Source organism: Lampris incognitus, chromosome 11 (genome assembly GCF_029633865.1).
Source record: "Lampris incognitus isolate fLamInc1 chromosome 11, fLamInc1.hap2, whole genome shotgun sequence".
Taxonomy (NCBI): domain Eukaryota; kingdom Metazoa; phylum Chordata; class Actinopteri; order Lampriformes; family Lampridae; genus Lampris; species Lampris incognitus.
In genome coordinates, this window is record NC_079221.1 from 9,095,466 (window position 1) to 9,111,360 (window position 15,895).

General features: G+C 47.2%; 2 protein-coding genes across 2 annotated transcripts; one reads left to right on the top strand and one right to left on the bottom strand.

Annotated features, from left to right (window-relative positions):
• Positions 1 to 246: 246 nt before the first annotated feature.
• Positions 247 to 14,390, bottom strand: si:ch211-214p13.7 (uncharacterized). Its single transcript, XM_056289485.1, has 6 exons — positions 14,324 to 14,390; positions 2,575 to 2,746; positions 1,760 to 1,779; positions 1,612 to 1,655; positions 937 to 1,139; positions 247 to 727 (listed from the first exon to the last, which is right to left on the bottom strand). The coding sequence occupies exons 2-6, from the start codon at positions 2,601 to 2,603 to the stop codon at positions 481 to 483; spliced, it is 543 nt and encodes a 180-aa protein (XP_056145460.1). The 5' UTR covers positions 2,604 to 2,746; positions 14,324 to 14,390; the 3' UTR covers positions 247 to 480.
• LOC130120765 (B- and T-lymphocyte attenuator-like) lies at positions 8,001 to 13,283 on the top strand. Its single transcript, XM_056289486.1, has 6 exons — positions 8,001 to 8,076; positions 9,637 to 9,972; positions 10,427 to 10,459; positions 10,562 to 10,705; positions 10,795 to 10,826; positions 11,630 to 13,283. The coding sequence occupies exons 1-6, from the start codon at positions 8,001 to 8,003 to the stop codon at positions 11,717 to 11,719; spliced, it is 711 nt and encodes a 236-aa protein (XP_056145461.1). The 3' UTR covers positions 11,720 to 13,283.
• Positions 14,391 to 15,895: the final 1,505 nt, after the last annotated feature.

Here is a 15,895-nt window from a genome sequence, read left to right on the forward strand (position 1 = left end):
CACCACATCTATTACGGGTTTGTCTCACGCGCTGATAAAAAGGCCTAGCTTATGAAGAAGTCCCGGCTCTTCTTCTGTCAGTTACTGAGAACATGTTGCCACACGCCGGCGATTACATCACCCGGACTCGTTCTGAAGCAGCCTTTAGAAGTTTGACCTTTACAAATGAAGCAATTCGCTTGCTGCTTCCCACGGCCGTCCAGTTCCGCCACCTTCCAGAGACGGACGCCACCGACCTGCCAGAATGATGAGCAACCAGACTACATAGATCAGCTCATAGTCAAGTTTTAATATTCATTAACATTATGTTAACAAGGGCGACGTAGGTCCTGTGCGAACCGGTCAGGACCAGTTAAAACGCCTGCATCAAAATGGAAATATGTCACCAGATAATAAAAAAAAAGAAAAAGAAAGAAGAAGGGGACTGGTAGAAAAGTCTAGAAGGACTACTGGCATGACAGCGCCGCTCCCAGTGGGGTCTTAGGGGATTGTGAGAGTAAAACTGTCACTGTAAGAGCCAATGGGGCGACACTTCTGAGCTGGGGTTTCCACCGTTGGGACGGCAGATGTGTCAGGAGACTCATCTTCCGAAGGGAGGGACCCCCCACAGCCGTCCTCGGGGGGGGGGTCCCCCAGGCCCGCCTCACAGGTGGCGGGGAAACTGCTTGGAAATGCTAGATGTTTCCACAACCAGCTAGCTGCTTTTTTTTTTTTTGGGTCATCAGTTCTACACACAAGAGCAAAGAGCACAGATCAGCGCTTCGCCGGAAAGTCTGCACAAGTCCCTGTCGCGTCATGGCACACAGGACCCTTCCCTCCTCGGCGGTGCCACCTGCTAGTCCACTTGGTACGGTGGGTTATATGTTAGTGCGGTACGGGACAGACATCCCACCTGACACCCCCCCCTCCCCCCCCTTCATATTGTCTTTAGCTCACCCCATGAGGACGTAATCGTCTGCACACTCCTCTCTGGACGTCTCGGATTCAAGTTCGTGTCCAGGTTCGAGATCGGGCGGCAATTTAACCGTGGCGTAGTCGCACTGGCTATCGGTGACCGAGGTCTTGCTGCCGCCCAGGTTCTTGGCGTGGTTGTGGTTGATGGTGGCGTACATCACATCCTCTCTAGCTGGCGTAACTTCCTGTCACAACATGAAACGCACCCAAAATTAGTTTTTTTCCATCAGCTCATCCCTTTATACAGTGGCCCCGCTGTCACCCTTGCACCCCACACCCCCCCCCACACACTAACACAGGCAGCCCACACAAACACACACACACACACACACACAGGCAGCCCACAGTGCGACACAGGCGGACATGCACCCCCCCCCCGGTGATAAGGTTTTGGTTATGGTTTGGGGTGTGATATGTAGAGATAACCCGAATAGACCCGCAGTCTCTCTCTCTGTGAGCTCAGAGGTCGTTTTTGGTGTTTACCCAGCATGCAAATTCACAACACACACAACCAAATTTACCGGCACACAGTGTGCCGCTGTCTCCGGCCGGGGGGGGCCGTCACAATAACCTCTCAGTCACGCCGCCGTCACGGGAGCCGCGCACGCGCGCACGTGCGCGAGCGACCTGTGACGGCAGCGACGTGGACGCGCGTACCTTGCCCGCGTTCGTGTCACACGTGTCCCCTCCGCCGCCGTCACCTGAGGAAGAAAATGCACAAATGTAAAGTTGAGAAGCGAGGGTTGTGTTTCTTTCTTTCTTGTACTTGATTTGGTGAAGAGGAGCTAATATATTGTGGCATTACCTTGTGCCTTTGTCTTTTTCCTGACAGGAAAGGTACAAAAAAACACAAAAACACACACAGTGAACACAAATGCATGATGAGCAATGCAACCCACCACTCGTGACGGACCTCGTGTCAGTGGGTGAGACGTTTCCCGGACAGGCCTGTGTAAAGCTCGGTGTAACGCACTTCCTGCAGACCCCGGCGGCGGGCTGCTTCTGCGTTGCACCACATTTCCTACCGGGGTCTTCCGCTTCTGCGTGAGCCCTCGAGGACCACGCCGAGGCATTTCCTGGACGGCTGAGCAGACGTCAGCTCGCGCCGCCGCACAATTTACATGCATGTGCAAGCCGCGGTGCTCCGCGTCTGCACAGGATTTATTGATTTGGGCCCCTGGGTGAGGGGTCTCCTCACCGGAGGGCCTGTGTAGCTCGGCCACGCTGCGGACGCACAGCCGGACCTGATGCGCTGCGAGCGAAGAGGCTGCGCCTCTCGTGCGCCAGTGTGCACCAGTGTGCTGATGCTGGCTGCAACACGGACCTCTTATCCCAACACCGGAGCTTCCTCATAGGGTCCGAAGGCAACACGAGTTTATCGGAATAAGCGGTTCGCGGCGTTTCTTTTTTTGGCACCAACTTTCCGGTCCGAGTTCTGCCGCTGCGTGCTGCGCGTCACAGCCTCGCGTGGACCCTCGCACAGTCAGGATTGCGTCACGTACAGTTTATACATAGTGGAAAATTTGTACTATTGAGCAAGTGGGTGGATACGAGGTGTACATATTTGTATTAGTGTGTATGTGTGTGTCATTGTTTGCCTATGTGGTGATGATGGCTCACCCTGTTTTCCTCGCGGTGCAGTTTCCCATGGCGTGGCCAGCTGGCTCCGTGTTCGTCAGATGCTGTCGGCCACCACAGCCAGTTGGTCCGACCAGCGTCGGGCTGGCAATGGAGACCTTGAAGGCGCAGCTTCAGACAACCTTATGCCTGACTGCGCTGGACTCTGAGCTCTCTGCCGAGAGAGAGAGCAGAAGAGAGAGAGAGAGAGAGAGAGAGAGAGAGAGAGGGGGGGCTTGAGTGATATTTTGATTTCCTGCACCTTGTGGTTTGTAACAGCCTCTAGTGTGCACACGCTCCCCCCCTCCCACGCACACTCATATACACACAAACAACAAAGCATAGACCAACCTGATACCCCCTCAGTCCAACGTTGCAATAAGGCAGCCATTCGCTCCTGTTGCTGTAATATGTCATTTGCATGACTAAACAGTCTGTTGATGGGGAAGTCACATCGTGACACGTCTCACCACGTCTTACCACATCAAGGAGAATTTCCAGAATACTTTTCACAGAGTATTAATTAACCATCTAACAGTGGACCCACATCCAGCAGCAATTGCACCAACTTCCAGGCAGAACGACTGACACGAAATCATTGTGTTAGTCGTCAGACACGACAGGATGTGACTGGACAGTTTTTTTGTGTTTTTTTTTTCAAATTTGCTGAACAGAACAAACTTCCATGCAACGGCTCAGCTTGAACAGATAGCTCTGACAGCAGAGGTGAATGACGTGGTGCATAGATACGCGAGCGACAATGCTGCACATGCACGTCGTTTCCGCGCGTGGGCATGCGCATTACCAAGCACGGGGGGGGGGAGAAACCGATGTGAATAGATGCACGCACGCACGCACGCGCGTGCACACACGATTAGATATCATATTTTAAACATGGGGGCAATAGCATATCACGCGTGTGACCATAATATGTTCTGATCGCTCTGCCGAACTTTTCCAAGACTCATTTTTTATTGACCTCTCGGCGCTGTAGAAATGGGTGCAACCGACACACGTAACCAGCAGGAGGCGACATAACGCAGATACAAAATTTAAACGTATTCCATTTTTAAACACTCGATGGCGCTGTTGCGACAGCCTTGGTGCAACGCATACGCTGTACACAAGCAAGAGCATGGCGTCCATCTGTGATACTCAGTGGGGTCGAGCAGAGTGTAAAGCAGCACTTTCCAGATGAAGGTCATTGTGAAAGATAACGTTACAGCACGCAGCGGCTGTGTTTGTATCTGGGCGATTCTTCAATGAAGGGGGGTTTTCTGTCCCCGGGGACGATTAAAAAAAAAAAACAATTATTGTATTTGTATTTGTTCGAGTTAGGTTCTGTTGGCTATGGAAAAAAAAAGATGTGTGTCTCAGTGATGACATTTTAATACTTTTTCAGTATGTTGAAAGTTCAAACGTGCCAAAATGTCCCTGTTGTGGGCTTGTCCCCAACCCAGACTTTTAACTTCCCCTCCACAATAAAGTAACAGAAATGGTTAAATTCATTAAAGCTGTACTTTTGCATTTTCTCACGTTAATTTAACAAGACATATTTCAAACTCTCATGGTTTATATATGTGCAATTTGCACATTTTATAGTTAAATATGGATGTTCCCCATACACCTGTCACCGCCATCACACCCAACATTTTAGCGCAGTAACGCTTTTCAAACAACAATGTGGTAGCCATGGAAACGAGACGCGCCAGAGGCGCGTGAGCAGTCATGGCAGAAGCGTGACGTTTTCATGTGCACAAATGTACTGTGAAGATGGATACATCCTGATATGACAGGATGGTTATTAGGCGTCATTACCAAACAAGTCACTAACTGAGCGTTTTAGTTCAGAAATAAGAAATCTCACTTTATTCACGTCTATTTATTGAACACTGTATGCTAGCTAACATGTTAGCAAGTCCAAGACTTGCCAACTTTTTCTCCAAAAAGTGAAAACCGTCATTACCATCACGTGTCATTACCACCACGTGTCATTACCATCACGTCATTGCCATCACGTGTCATTATCATCACTTGTCATTATCGTCACTTATTACCATCACGTGTCATTACTATCACATGTCATTACCATCACGTGTCATTACCATCACGTGTCATTATCATCACCTTCTGCTGATATCAAACTTATTTCGTTGGACGATCAGAGCTATGCTAAGATATTTGTTCTAGACCACTTAATGGAGCTTTTGAAGAAAAAAAAAAGATTTTAAAGAAATTTATTTTTTCAAAATTTCAAAAGCGCCCCAAACTGAAGAATCGCTCATTTACAATAATATCTTTGTACTGCACAAACATTTGCATTGCGTACGTGGTTTGAAGAGGGAGTGCACATCGTACTGGAGTAGGCGGGCGGGCTGGACCAGAAGGGGCTGCTTACAAAGGAAGCCAGAAGAAAGCCACTTTATTTTGCCTCTGTACCTCTGTACAGACCGTAATCTCACACTGAAACGTGTTGTGTGCATGTAACCCGTCCTAATGTACAGGAGCAGAAGGCAGCTGCGGCGCCCGGGGACCAACTCCAGTTCTTCTTTCCATTGCCTTGCTCAGGGGCACAGACAGGAGTATTGACCCTAACATGCATGTCTTTTTGATGGTGGGAGGAAACCGGAGCCCCCGGAGAAAACCCACTCAGACACGGGGAGAACATGCAAACTCCGCACAGAAAGGACCCTGGACGGTCTGGGGTTCGAACCCGGGACCTGCTTGCTGTGAGGTAACAAACAGTGCTCACTACTGGGCCACCGTGCTGCCCCACAGTGTCCTATTTACATACGTGTCTATTCCTGCACTGTTAAGGGTTCAGAGATAAAGATGGCCTGTGGGGAAAGTTTCAAACAAGACTGTGTGTGTGTGTGTGTGTGTGGGGGGGGGGTGCTGATTCTGCCCGTTTCCGGGCTCTCGAATCAATGATGACTTAACAGCTAACGGTGTTAACCTGAGACTGTCCTCCACCAAAAAACGACCCCATAGGTCGTTTGTACAAGTCCCCCCAACTCATACGACCACATAGGTCGTATACCCTCTAATACGACCCACAGGAGAATTTCCTAAAATTAGCGCCCCTACCGGCGGCAGGAGATTTGCCACGGATACTTTTCGCCTCTGTGCGCTGTGGGTTTTTATCTGCTTGACATCCTCTTTACAACGCCTGATAGACAGGCTAATAAAGGTAAGTAGTCAGTAAATAGTGATAAAAACACATTGAGAACAACAGAATATGCGGTCAGTGCATTGTTGTGTTGTTTCGCCGCCTAGTATAGTAACCAAGATTGCTATTGGCAGCACGACCGCCAGAGGTCGCTTAACTTTAAAACGTAACTACAGGTCGTAATGAGCCGCTTGTACAAACGACCTATTCACAGATACCCTGTGACGTCACTGTTTTAGCGCCGCCATTTTGGGGTCCGGATCACAGCTGCACAACCACCACTGCACGAGGGCAACGAAGGCAATGAAGGCTATCCCGTCTGGTCCGAACCGACGGAAGGTCCACTGTGGCACAAGTCACAGAACGTTTTAACGATCGTTACGTGTGATGCACAGTGCGTCGCACAATTGGGCTGCGTAGCCGCAGACCGGCCAGAGTGCCCATGATGACCCCTGTCCATCACTGAAAGCACATCCAATGGGCACGTGAGCGCCGGAACTGGACCTTGGAGCAATGGAATGAGGCGGCCTGGTCCGTTTTATTTTAGGTCACGTGGATGCCCGTGCACGCGTGTGCCGTTAGATGGCACCGGGATGCACTGTGGAAGGACGACAAGCTGGCGGAGGGAGTGTGATGGGCTGGGCAATGTTCTGCTGGGAAACCCTGGGCCTGGCCATTCACGTCAGTTTGACACGTGTCACCTACCTAAACATCGTTGCAGACCAGGTACATCTCCTCATATTCCCTGATGGCAGTGGCCTCTTTCAGCAGGATCACACTGCACATATTGCTCGGGAATGGTTTGTGGAAGGGTTCAATGTGTTGCCCTGGTCTCCAAATTCTCCAGAACTCAATTCCAATTGAGCATCTGTGGGATGTGCTGGACTGACAAGTTCGATCCACGACAGCTCCACCTCGTAACTTGCAGGACTGGAAGGATCTACTGCTAATGTTTTGGTGCCAGATACCACAGGACACCTTCAGGGGTCTTGTAGAGTCCATGCCTCAGTGGGTCGGCGCTGTTTTGGCGGCACATGGATAATCTCCAGCATGTTAGGCAGATGGTTTTAATATTTTGGCTCAGTGTGTTGCCTTAAATCACTGTTCAGTCCCAGAGGGCTCTACAATCACATTACATTCTCAATAGATCAAAACAGAATAGGTGCCAGTGTATGTCAACCCCTGTCCTTAGACCCTCGATTCAAATGAATAAAAGCGCCGCAGGGGGAAAAAAAACCTCAGGAAAGAAAGTACAGAAACTTCAGGAAGAGCAGCAGAGGAAATAGCCCTCTTGCGGGACTGATGGACATGCAATAGGTTTGGAGTGGACAGCATAGACAAATGGTAACAGATTTACAATGACCACTTAACGAGGCACTAAATTAATGCACACGTTATAGAGAATCAATGCTAACCATGATGGTGGCTAGACTTTAAAATGCACGTGAATAAATCCACCTGCTTTGCAAAGACACGTTTGCGTGACCTGGAGATGCTGTTTTGAATTAGGAAAATGAACCTGTGGTTTTCGCCATGGTGATGTAAAGACCTCTCCCAGATAGGATCCGGATGTGGGCCACTTCAGGCAATGATGCGGCACTGATGGCCTTCCTCTGGCCCTGACAAAATGGATGTGAGCCTGAAGTGGCCCACATGTAGAATAGCAAATATGGCCCAAATATGCCAAATCACATGTGGGCCTTTTTTGGCAAAGATGCAGTGCTCTGGGCAACATGTAATCTGGATGTGACCCTGAAGTGGCCCGTGTGGTAAATGGTGAATATGGCCCAAAAATCACAAAACAAATATGGACCACCTTTGGCAAATATGTGGCACATGCGGCATTGCTATGGCTTGGTTCTGGCCCAGATCTGGCAAACAGCAGCGGACCGCCCGAGTGCCATCATTCCACATGGTATGTGGGCCGGATGAAGTGTCGGGTGTGGGATGGGTCTGGGCCACAGCAATTTTGCTATCTGGGCTAGATACTCTGATATGTTGGGCTCAGTAGGGACCATGCAACTGCAAAAGCCTTTAAAAAAAGCCCTTTAAAAATCTCCTTTGTTCAGAAAATGTAAATGTGAAAGGCAGTGCCCTATAAATGGCGTTTCCATTGTGTGCAGGAGTGAAGACAAAGTGAGTTAACAGATAAGTCTCTGTAGGAAGGTTGGTTAACCACATGTGGGGGTGACGAGTCACGGGGCTACTGTTCACACAGCGAAGAGAAACGTTTCAGGTACAGACACATCAGAAAGCCCCAATGGACGGACACAGATTTTATCATCTTCTCCATCTGCTCTTTTTCTTCCAACCAAACCTCTGCATCCATGTAAATGGTAAAGTTAAGGCTGTTCATTATGTTTTTTTCCGTCGAATGATATACATTTCATGATGTGCCATGCTGATCTACCTGCTTCAGTTATTTTAGATGGATAGATTAGCTGCCAAGGATGAGGATTTACATCTCGCAGCCTCGACAAACACAAAGCCGATTCACGTATCTAAAACTCATGACAACCTTGTCAGTTTAGATAACTTAATGTGCAGATTGTCATCCAACGAACAAAAGAAGCTGTGAGAAGGTCTGCTGAGAACGGTTCAAAATGACAAGTGGCATCCGGGTAGCATAGCGGTCTATTCTGTCCATTGCTTACCAACATGGGACTCGCTGGTTCGAATCCCCGTGTTACCTCCGGCTTGGTCAGGCGTCCCTACGGACACAATCGGGCGTGTCTGCAGGCAGGGGTGTAGCACAAAATTCTGGGCCCTATACATAAGCAGCCTCTGTGGGCCTCTTTTGTCTCTCATGCATCACTTTTTTGAGTTCTAGCATACTGTGTATTATTTACAATCACAGTACAATAATCTATTTTAACGTAACCTAACCTAAACTTAACCTAACTTAACTCTTGTAGTGATTGAAAAAACTGCGTGTGCTACAGTACTAGCTAGCTAGCTAACTCCTACTGTGTTCAGGTAGTAGGAGTTAAGAGTTAGCTAGCTAGCTAGCTGCTACCTACCTGTGGTAGTAGGAGTTAGCTAGCCACCTTTCTTTTAAAAGCTTCAAGCTCACATTGCTTTAGGAAGAAATTACTCAACTGTTGTTTTCTCTCATTTTGCCTTCTCCCCCTTTCCTTGTTTTCTTTTCTTTTCTGGAACCCAGATTTTGCTTTCTTTGGGAAACACATGACTCTGTGCTTGTGCTTGTATCAGCAGTCACTGGCGAGAGGACTAGATGAGCTACACTGAGAGATGCTAAACCATTTTGCACCTTTTGTAAGGGGTGAGAGGGTCCTCAGAGAGCCTCCACTATTTTCTTTAAGTCCCTCAACCGATGTATTGAGCCCATTTTAACTGAAGTTATGACGCTAGTTAGTTAGAAATAAAAATTTGCAAACCAAAACAAACGTTTAACTCCAGGCTTCCCGGGACCCCCCCCCCTTCTGGGCCCTGGTAGGTCGCCCCCCCCCCACTACGACGCCGCTGTCTGCGAGTGGGAAGCCGGATGTGGGTACATGTCCACATCGCTGCACTAGCACGTCCTCTGGTCGGTCGGGGCGCCTGTTCGGAGGGGGGGGAGGGGTTGGGGGGAATAGCATGGTCCTCCCATGCGCTACGTCCCCCTGCTGAAACTCCTCACTGTCAGGTGAAAAGAAGTGGCTGGCAACTCCACATTTATCAGAGGAGGCATGTGGTAGTCTGCAGCGCCCCCCCCCTCCCCGGATCGGCAGAGGGGGTGGAGCAGCGACTGGGACGGCTCGGAAGAGTGGGGTAACTGGCCAAGTACAATTGGGGGAAAAAGGGGGTAAAATGTAAAAAAAAAACTGACAGCAAGTTATGAATCAAATAGTTGAGATTATCATTTGAGACATTTTTTTTTAATTTCACGCTTGCAGCTCTCCATCCTTCATGTGACCCCGTAGTGAGTGTCAAGAGAGGCACAGTTTGGAAAGCTGTCCCACATCAACGACTCAGAATCAGCTGCAACGTGACGCTCTGCGGGAAACCATCAAAAGTCACCTGGTGCAAACTTGTGGACACAAAATGTGAACAAATCCAAAACGATCCCAACGTCGTCATAAAACTAGACCGGGATGATTTCTGGGAGAAAGGGACGTCGCGCCTGAAGTTCGAAGAGGTCTCCGTAAATGACGACGGCCTCTACAAATGCCTGTTAAGAAGATCCAAGACGCCACTTGCGGTCAGCCACTGGATCAACGTCTCGGTCTCAGGTCAGTAATCCGGATGTGGCCTTTGACACAGTGGCGCCCCCAAGGGGTGGCAAGGGGTGGCCACGGCCACCCTGATACTATCCCTGCCCCCCCCCGCTGCCCCCCCAGCCACGAGTCGCATATGCAGAATATGCTTCTGATTATGCATAATATGCTTCTATCTGATATTTTACATTAGGTGCTGTTCATTTAAATCAATAATATATTTTTCTTAACTCTCATATTGACAGTTTTCAACTAGCCTATACAGTACACTACAACAGCATCACAGAATTCCCGAAACTCAGTCATGGCTTTTGGTTTTGGTGTGCCACCCCAAGATTTTCAGTGGCCCCATTTGCCCCCCCCCCTATGAAAAATGTCTAGGGACGCCACTGCTTTGACATGACTTCTGCCTCGGTGCCAAAAAAAACCAACCAGTTTGACATCGTCTGCTGTCTATCGTTGTATACAGATTCCCACCGGAGGATTCACATCCGTCCCAAACGTAAGAACACACTCCGTTTCCGACCGTACTCGCTGGTTGAACGTGCATGGTTTTGTTCGCTCTGATTTGATTTTGTTTTTGTGTTTTGTTTGTCAACCGCAGACGCCCCACGCGTCGCCGACTCTCCGAACGCAGCTAAGGCTGCAGAGCTGCCCTGGCTGCCCTATGCCGCCATCTGCGGGGGCACGGCACTGCTGGTCTTGCTGGCGACGCTGATTAGCCGTTTGTGTTACTGCGAGCGTAAAGGTGAGTTACGGCGTGACGGTATGAGGTCACGTGTAGGGTCTCGAGCTCGTGTTGGCGTAGCACTGACGCGTGTCCCTTTGTCCCAACAGGATTTAGGACCAGCAAGCCAGCAAACGCGCAGGTAAAGCAACGCCGCAGACTAAACTATAGGCCCTCGCTATTTCCCAAGACATCTTTCATATTTCATCATCTCGTTTCTTTTTCTTTTATTATTTCTGTAACCGGTTATTTTCTTGCCCGGTGCGGGATTCGATACGAGTGTATTGCACCACAAGGCGACATCACTAACCGCTCGGCTAAAGGGTCAGACCCGTAGGCTAGGGACTAATGTGTGTTATTACTAGTTTACAGTTCTAATTTGATTTATAGGTTTTATTACTGTAAACTACTAATAAGACACATTAGTCCCTAACTGACGAGTCTGACCCTTTAGTCGAGCGGTTAGTGATGTCGCCTTGTGCTGCAATACACTCCGTATCGAATCCCGCACCGGGCAAGAAAATAACCGCTTACATTGGCGGCAGCGGTGGGATCCGGAAGTGTGCAGATCCTCAGAAGTCTCTTCGGAGCGCGGGAATAACAAAGCGCGAGGGCGCGCTTCCGGGGAGGGTGACGACTGTAAACTACTAATAAGACACGTTAGTCCCTAGTTAATGGGTCTGACCCTTTAGCCGAGCGGTTAGTGATGTCGCCATGTGGTGCAGTACACCCCGTAGCGAATCCCGCACCGGGCAAGAAAATAACCGGTTACATTTGATTTTTAGTTTTGTATTCTTTTTTTTAATGCTTTACATCTTTTATTTTTGTACAAATTTTCAATCTTATTTTCTAAATCTTTTATTATTATTATTATCTTTTTAATCGTTTTATTTTATTTAATCATCTCGTCTCTCTTTTTTTATTTTCTCGTGTTTGACGTCACAGGAAGTGTGCAGACGTAGGCTGCCGGGCCTTCCTGCGGGGACCGTCAGCGCCACGCGCGATTTGCGCCAAGTTCACCATGGCAACCCGTAGGACTTCGGCTTGAACGGCGCGACTCGGACGTCTGATGGCGAAACGAAGCTCGGCCCGCAAAGCAAAAAGGGTGGGAGACGGCGGAGAGACGGGCTGCGCCTCAAATCAAACGGGGAGGCTGTAAAGAGTCTGCTAAGCCGTTTCTCACCTTCTATTTCCGCCCAAGCTTTAACTTCCTGTACTCGTCAGAGGTGAGAAGAGTACCGGCGGTTACCGCTCGAGTGAAAGCGCTGCAGCTTTAAATATACTTGAGTACACGTAAAAGTACTGAAGAACATTACTCATGTGGGAGTAAACGAGTCTCTTAGTGAACCACTACTCGAGTAACTATTTTGGGAGTTTGTTATTTTCATGTCTACTAACAAACAGCTCCAAAAGTATTATTTATCTGACATAGTCTACACCAGTGGTTCTCAACCTTTTTGGGGTCCTGGACCCCCTGCGTATTTTTGATCTACCCTGAGGACCCCTCCACCTGATCTTGGGGGAGGGGGGTTGCAATTTGATAGAAACAGTAGAAACTGCATTTTAAATTGCATTATAGCATTTATTCACTCTTTGGGGCAAAAATAAGAGCTTTCAGTTGTAACTTAGATATAGTTAACCAAACAGAATTCTTATGCAGTAACTTTCAGATATATGTAACAAAACAGAATATGTATTCAGTAACTTTCAGATATATGTAACAACAGAATTTTTACGCAGTAACTTTTAACAATGCAAACGGGAGCGAGATCTCTTATTAAAATACAATAAATGACACTTGTGAAACAGATGTAATTAGAGAAAAAAGTCCTGTTACCCTTTATAGTTTAGGTAGGTAAAGGTCTCAGTCACATTTGAGTAAAATAATCCTATTTCTATAAATGTCATAGGATCTTTTTTTTAAAGATATTTTATTTTCACGGACCCCTTGCAATTACACCACGGACCACTAGGGGTCCGCGGACCCCCGGTTGAGAAACACTGGTCTACACCATTGAAAACCAATTTTGCCAATGTAAATCTCCAAAAAAACACCCAGTATCAATAACACTTATGCTAAGACGCAGTCAAACAAATTCGTCATTTATCCATTAGGTTGGCTTAAGTCACATTATTTTACTCTGTGGTTAACATGAAAACAACTAAGAATATTTCATTATAAGTCAACTGAAAGTAAAAGTACTGTGACTTTATTATGCAAAAAAAAAAAAGTTCCATTACAGGGAAAAATTTACTCAAGTACTGTAACAAGAGTTGTACTTCCCACCTCTGGTTTTTGTATTTTTACATGTACTTTCTTATCACAGCAGCTTATCTACTCTATCCACATAGATATACACAGCCATGGACACGCGTGGGCCCAGCTGGTGTCACGGAAATAATTTATAAAACGGTTTGTTGCGCTTCGGCAGGTGAACAGGGGAGGTTGTGTGAGCTGAATGAGCTCTTTTACTGTCTGACAAACTGAATTCAGTTTTACATTTATCATCAAATTATATTTTATATTTTCTGCAAATCAGCTGTATTTTGACTATTTTCCTCACCTGTATTTGGTTTCCTTGTTTTTGTTGTTGTTTTTTGGGGGGGGGGTTTAGCAGATGGGTTCTGTCAAATTCTTTGTTGTGTGAAGTTTCCCCCCTTATTAAAACTGATCAGTGGGCAGCTTTGTTCAGTTCTCTGGGTTTCCGTACATACAAAGGAGTGGAGCGCTGCTTTTTGTTTGTAAAAGGTGTTTGACGAGCGACAAACGAAATCGGGATGGACACGTGGACGGCCTCTGGACATCAAGTGTATTTCAATGGGATGTGAATTCGAAGAGTGTGATTCTGGTGCACGACAGTGCACCAGAATCAACTCTGGAAATGTTATTCAAAAGGAAAAATCCAGTAGTGTGTGTGTGTTGGGGGTCGTTGGCGTTGCCTCTTATGACATGCAAGATTGCGACACTTTGTGGGTGACAAAAGGCGAAAAGCATTTTAGTCGTGGTTTCGAAAAGGTGGTGTCTAATTTCCGTGCAGCGTCTGCATGTGGCACGGCGTGGTCTCTATGTTCCAGACACACAACCACTTCGCATGTGCACAAAGTCAGAACGGAAAGCTTTGTGCACTCTTAAAGTTTTCCACACAACAGGGTGGGTGACGGTGAGGGCACAGAAAGCCGGGCGGAGAGTCGGCGTTTCAGATACCACCAGAGACACCTTTTACGATAAAGTGGGTTCAGCTCGGCTCCATCGCGATCTGTTATCTCACACTTCCTGCCTGGTTAAGCGAGTGTTTAAGTGACAGTCCTGAAGGCCGTCGTCGTTTACCACATGTGCTAAAAGCTGTGCTGATTCTTCTGATGCTGATGATCCGTTGGAGATGAAGCGCAACACGACGAGCTGCAACCGCTCAAATAAGCCAACACTGAAAAGTGTCCACGGTTCGGACATGGGCGGATGAGCTATCGTTTTAACTACGCCAGTGATGAAAGGTGTAAAGAGGACTTGTGTTTCCATGTAAATCACGAGGACTAGCTTTCAACAGTCACAACCTCCTGAAGAAACACAAATTGTTTCAACACCAACAACAAATCTGCTTTTCTGAAAAATTAAACGTTAAAATGTGGGGTTTTCCTTACATTACTCGGAGCCCTTTTAGACTAAGGATGCATCGCTGAAGTCACCTTCGTCGTCTCTTAGTAGATGGTCTTCTGCAGCAGCAGGGTGCAGATAAACGACTCTTACAAGATCGCGCCAACATATCTGCAGATATACGTAGCAGATATTGAGCATACCGCACTCAGGAAGACCACGTGTTAGTGTGGAGATTAAGGTTCAGATAAGCTTTGTGCAGCAGCAGGTTGTGTGATAACATGTCAGATGTAAAGCTACAAATCCTGGGGGTTTTCTTTCTTGTCTTTGTTTTTGCAATTGAGATCCATTAGAGATGAAAGAATTTTTTGCGGCACAGTGGTGCGGGGGTTAGCACAGTCGCCTCGCAGCAAGAAGGTCCCGGGTTCGAGCCCCGGGGTAGTCCAACCTTGGGGGTCGTCCCGGGTCATCCTCTGTGTGGAGTTTGCATGTTCTCCCCGTGTCTGTGTGGGTTTCCTCCGGGGGGGCTCCGTTTTCCTCCCACAGTCCAAAGACATGGAGGTCAAATGAATAGGACATACTAAATTGTCTCTAGGTGTGTGTGTATGTGCGTGTGTGTGTGTGTGTGGGCCCTGTGATGGCCTGGCGGCCTGTCCAGGGCGTCTCCCCGCCTGCCACCCAGTGACTGCTGGGATGGGCTCCAGCATCCCAGCGACCCTGAGAGCAGGATAAGCGGTTTGGATGAATGAATGAATGAATGAATGAATGAATGAATGAATGAATGCCTTTATTTGTCATTGCACAGCTGTACAACGAAATTAAGTGCAACTCCGCAGTGGTACAAAAAAAAAAAATATATATATATAGCCAAAATACAAATAGACGCACATTTGCAGCAAAATCAACATATAATGTATGCGTAAGTGTAAAAATAAGTGTAACATCTATTACACTAGATAAATAAATAATAATGGGTGAATGAATAAATTAAATGCAAGATTTGCCAGTGGTGCAAACAATAAAACATGGTTGAATCTCAGTTTTAGCTACGGACGGAGTATTTTCTGGTTGTGTTCTTCATGTTTGGTCTGCCATATCGGCTTTTTAGGGTTAGATATCTGCAGCTCTGCATCTGGCTGCTATGGTGAAGACTTAAAATGCTGTGTTGTATCACACTGCCTAGGAAATTCCCACCAAAAAAGAAGACTAAAATAAGCAGCATCCAAAAACGATTTAAATGAATGAATAGATGCAGGTGGATTAGCTATTATCTTTGATACACCAGCGATAACAAGGTTCGAAATGGGCATTTGCATGCGTGTCAGTCTACAGGATTGGGGTTTTAAGTGTAGGATAGGATAGGTACTTTATTGACCCTTTGAGGGAAATTTCATTGCAGAAACTATACACAGATAATATAACAATAACTATAGAAATAGTACAACACAAATAACAGTAAGATAACAATGTGTATGTTTGTATAACCCTAATGCATTAACACTGTAGCCTTCCAAAAATGTCATTATTTGATCATATTCATTTACAATGTTGTCATCTGGTTTATAAAGATACTAATTTTGACATTGACACTAATTTCCCACAAGAGAAATGCCATGGAA

Bases quoted from the DNA above. Each gene is read 5' to 3' on its own strand.
- si:ch211-214p13.7 (XM_056289485.1), bottom strand. From the start codon at position 2,603: ATGGGAAACTGCACCGCGAGGAAAACAGG. The intron at 1,780-2,574 runs GTGAGCCATCAT...CTTTCCTGTCAG, and splicing joins TGCACCGCGAGGAAAACAGG to GAAAAAGACAAAGGCACAAG. The intron at 1,140-1,611 runs GTACGCGCGTCC...ATGTTGTGACAG, and splicing joins GTGACACGAACGCGGGCAAG to GAAGTTACGCCAGCTAGAGA.
- LOC130120765 (XM_056289486.1), top strand. From the start codon at position 8,001: ATGGACGGACACAGATTTTATCATCTTCTCCATCTGCTCTTTTTCTTC. The intron at 9,973-10,426 runs GTCAGTAATCCG...CGTTGTATACAG, and splicing joins GATCAACGTCTCGGTCTCAG to ATTCCCACCGGAGGATTCAC. The intron at 10,460-10,561 runs GTAAGAACACAC...TGTCAACCGCAG, and splicing joins GATTCACATCCGTCCCAAAC to ACGCCCCACGCGTCGCCGAC.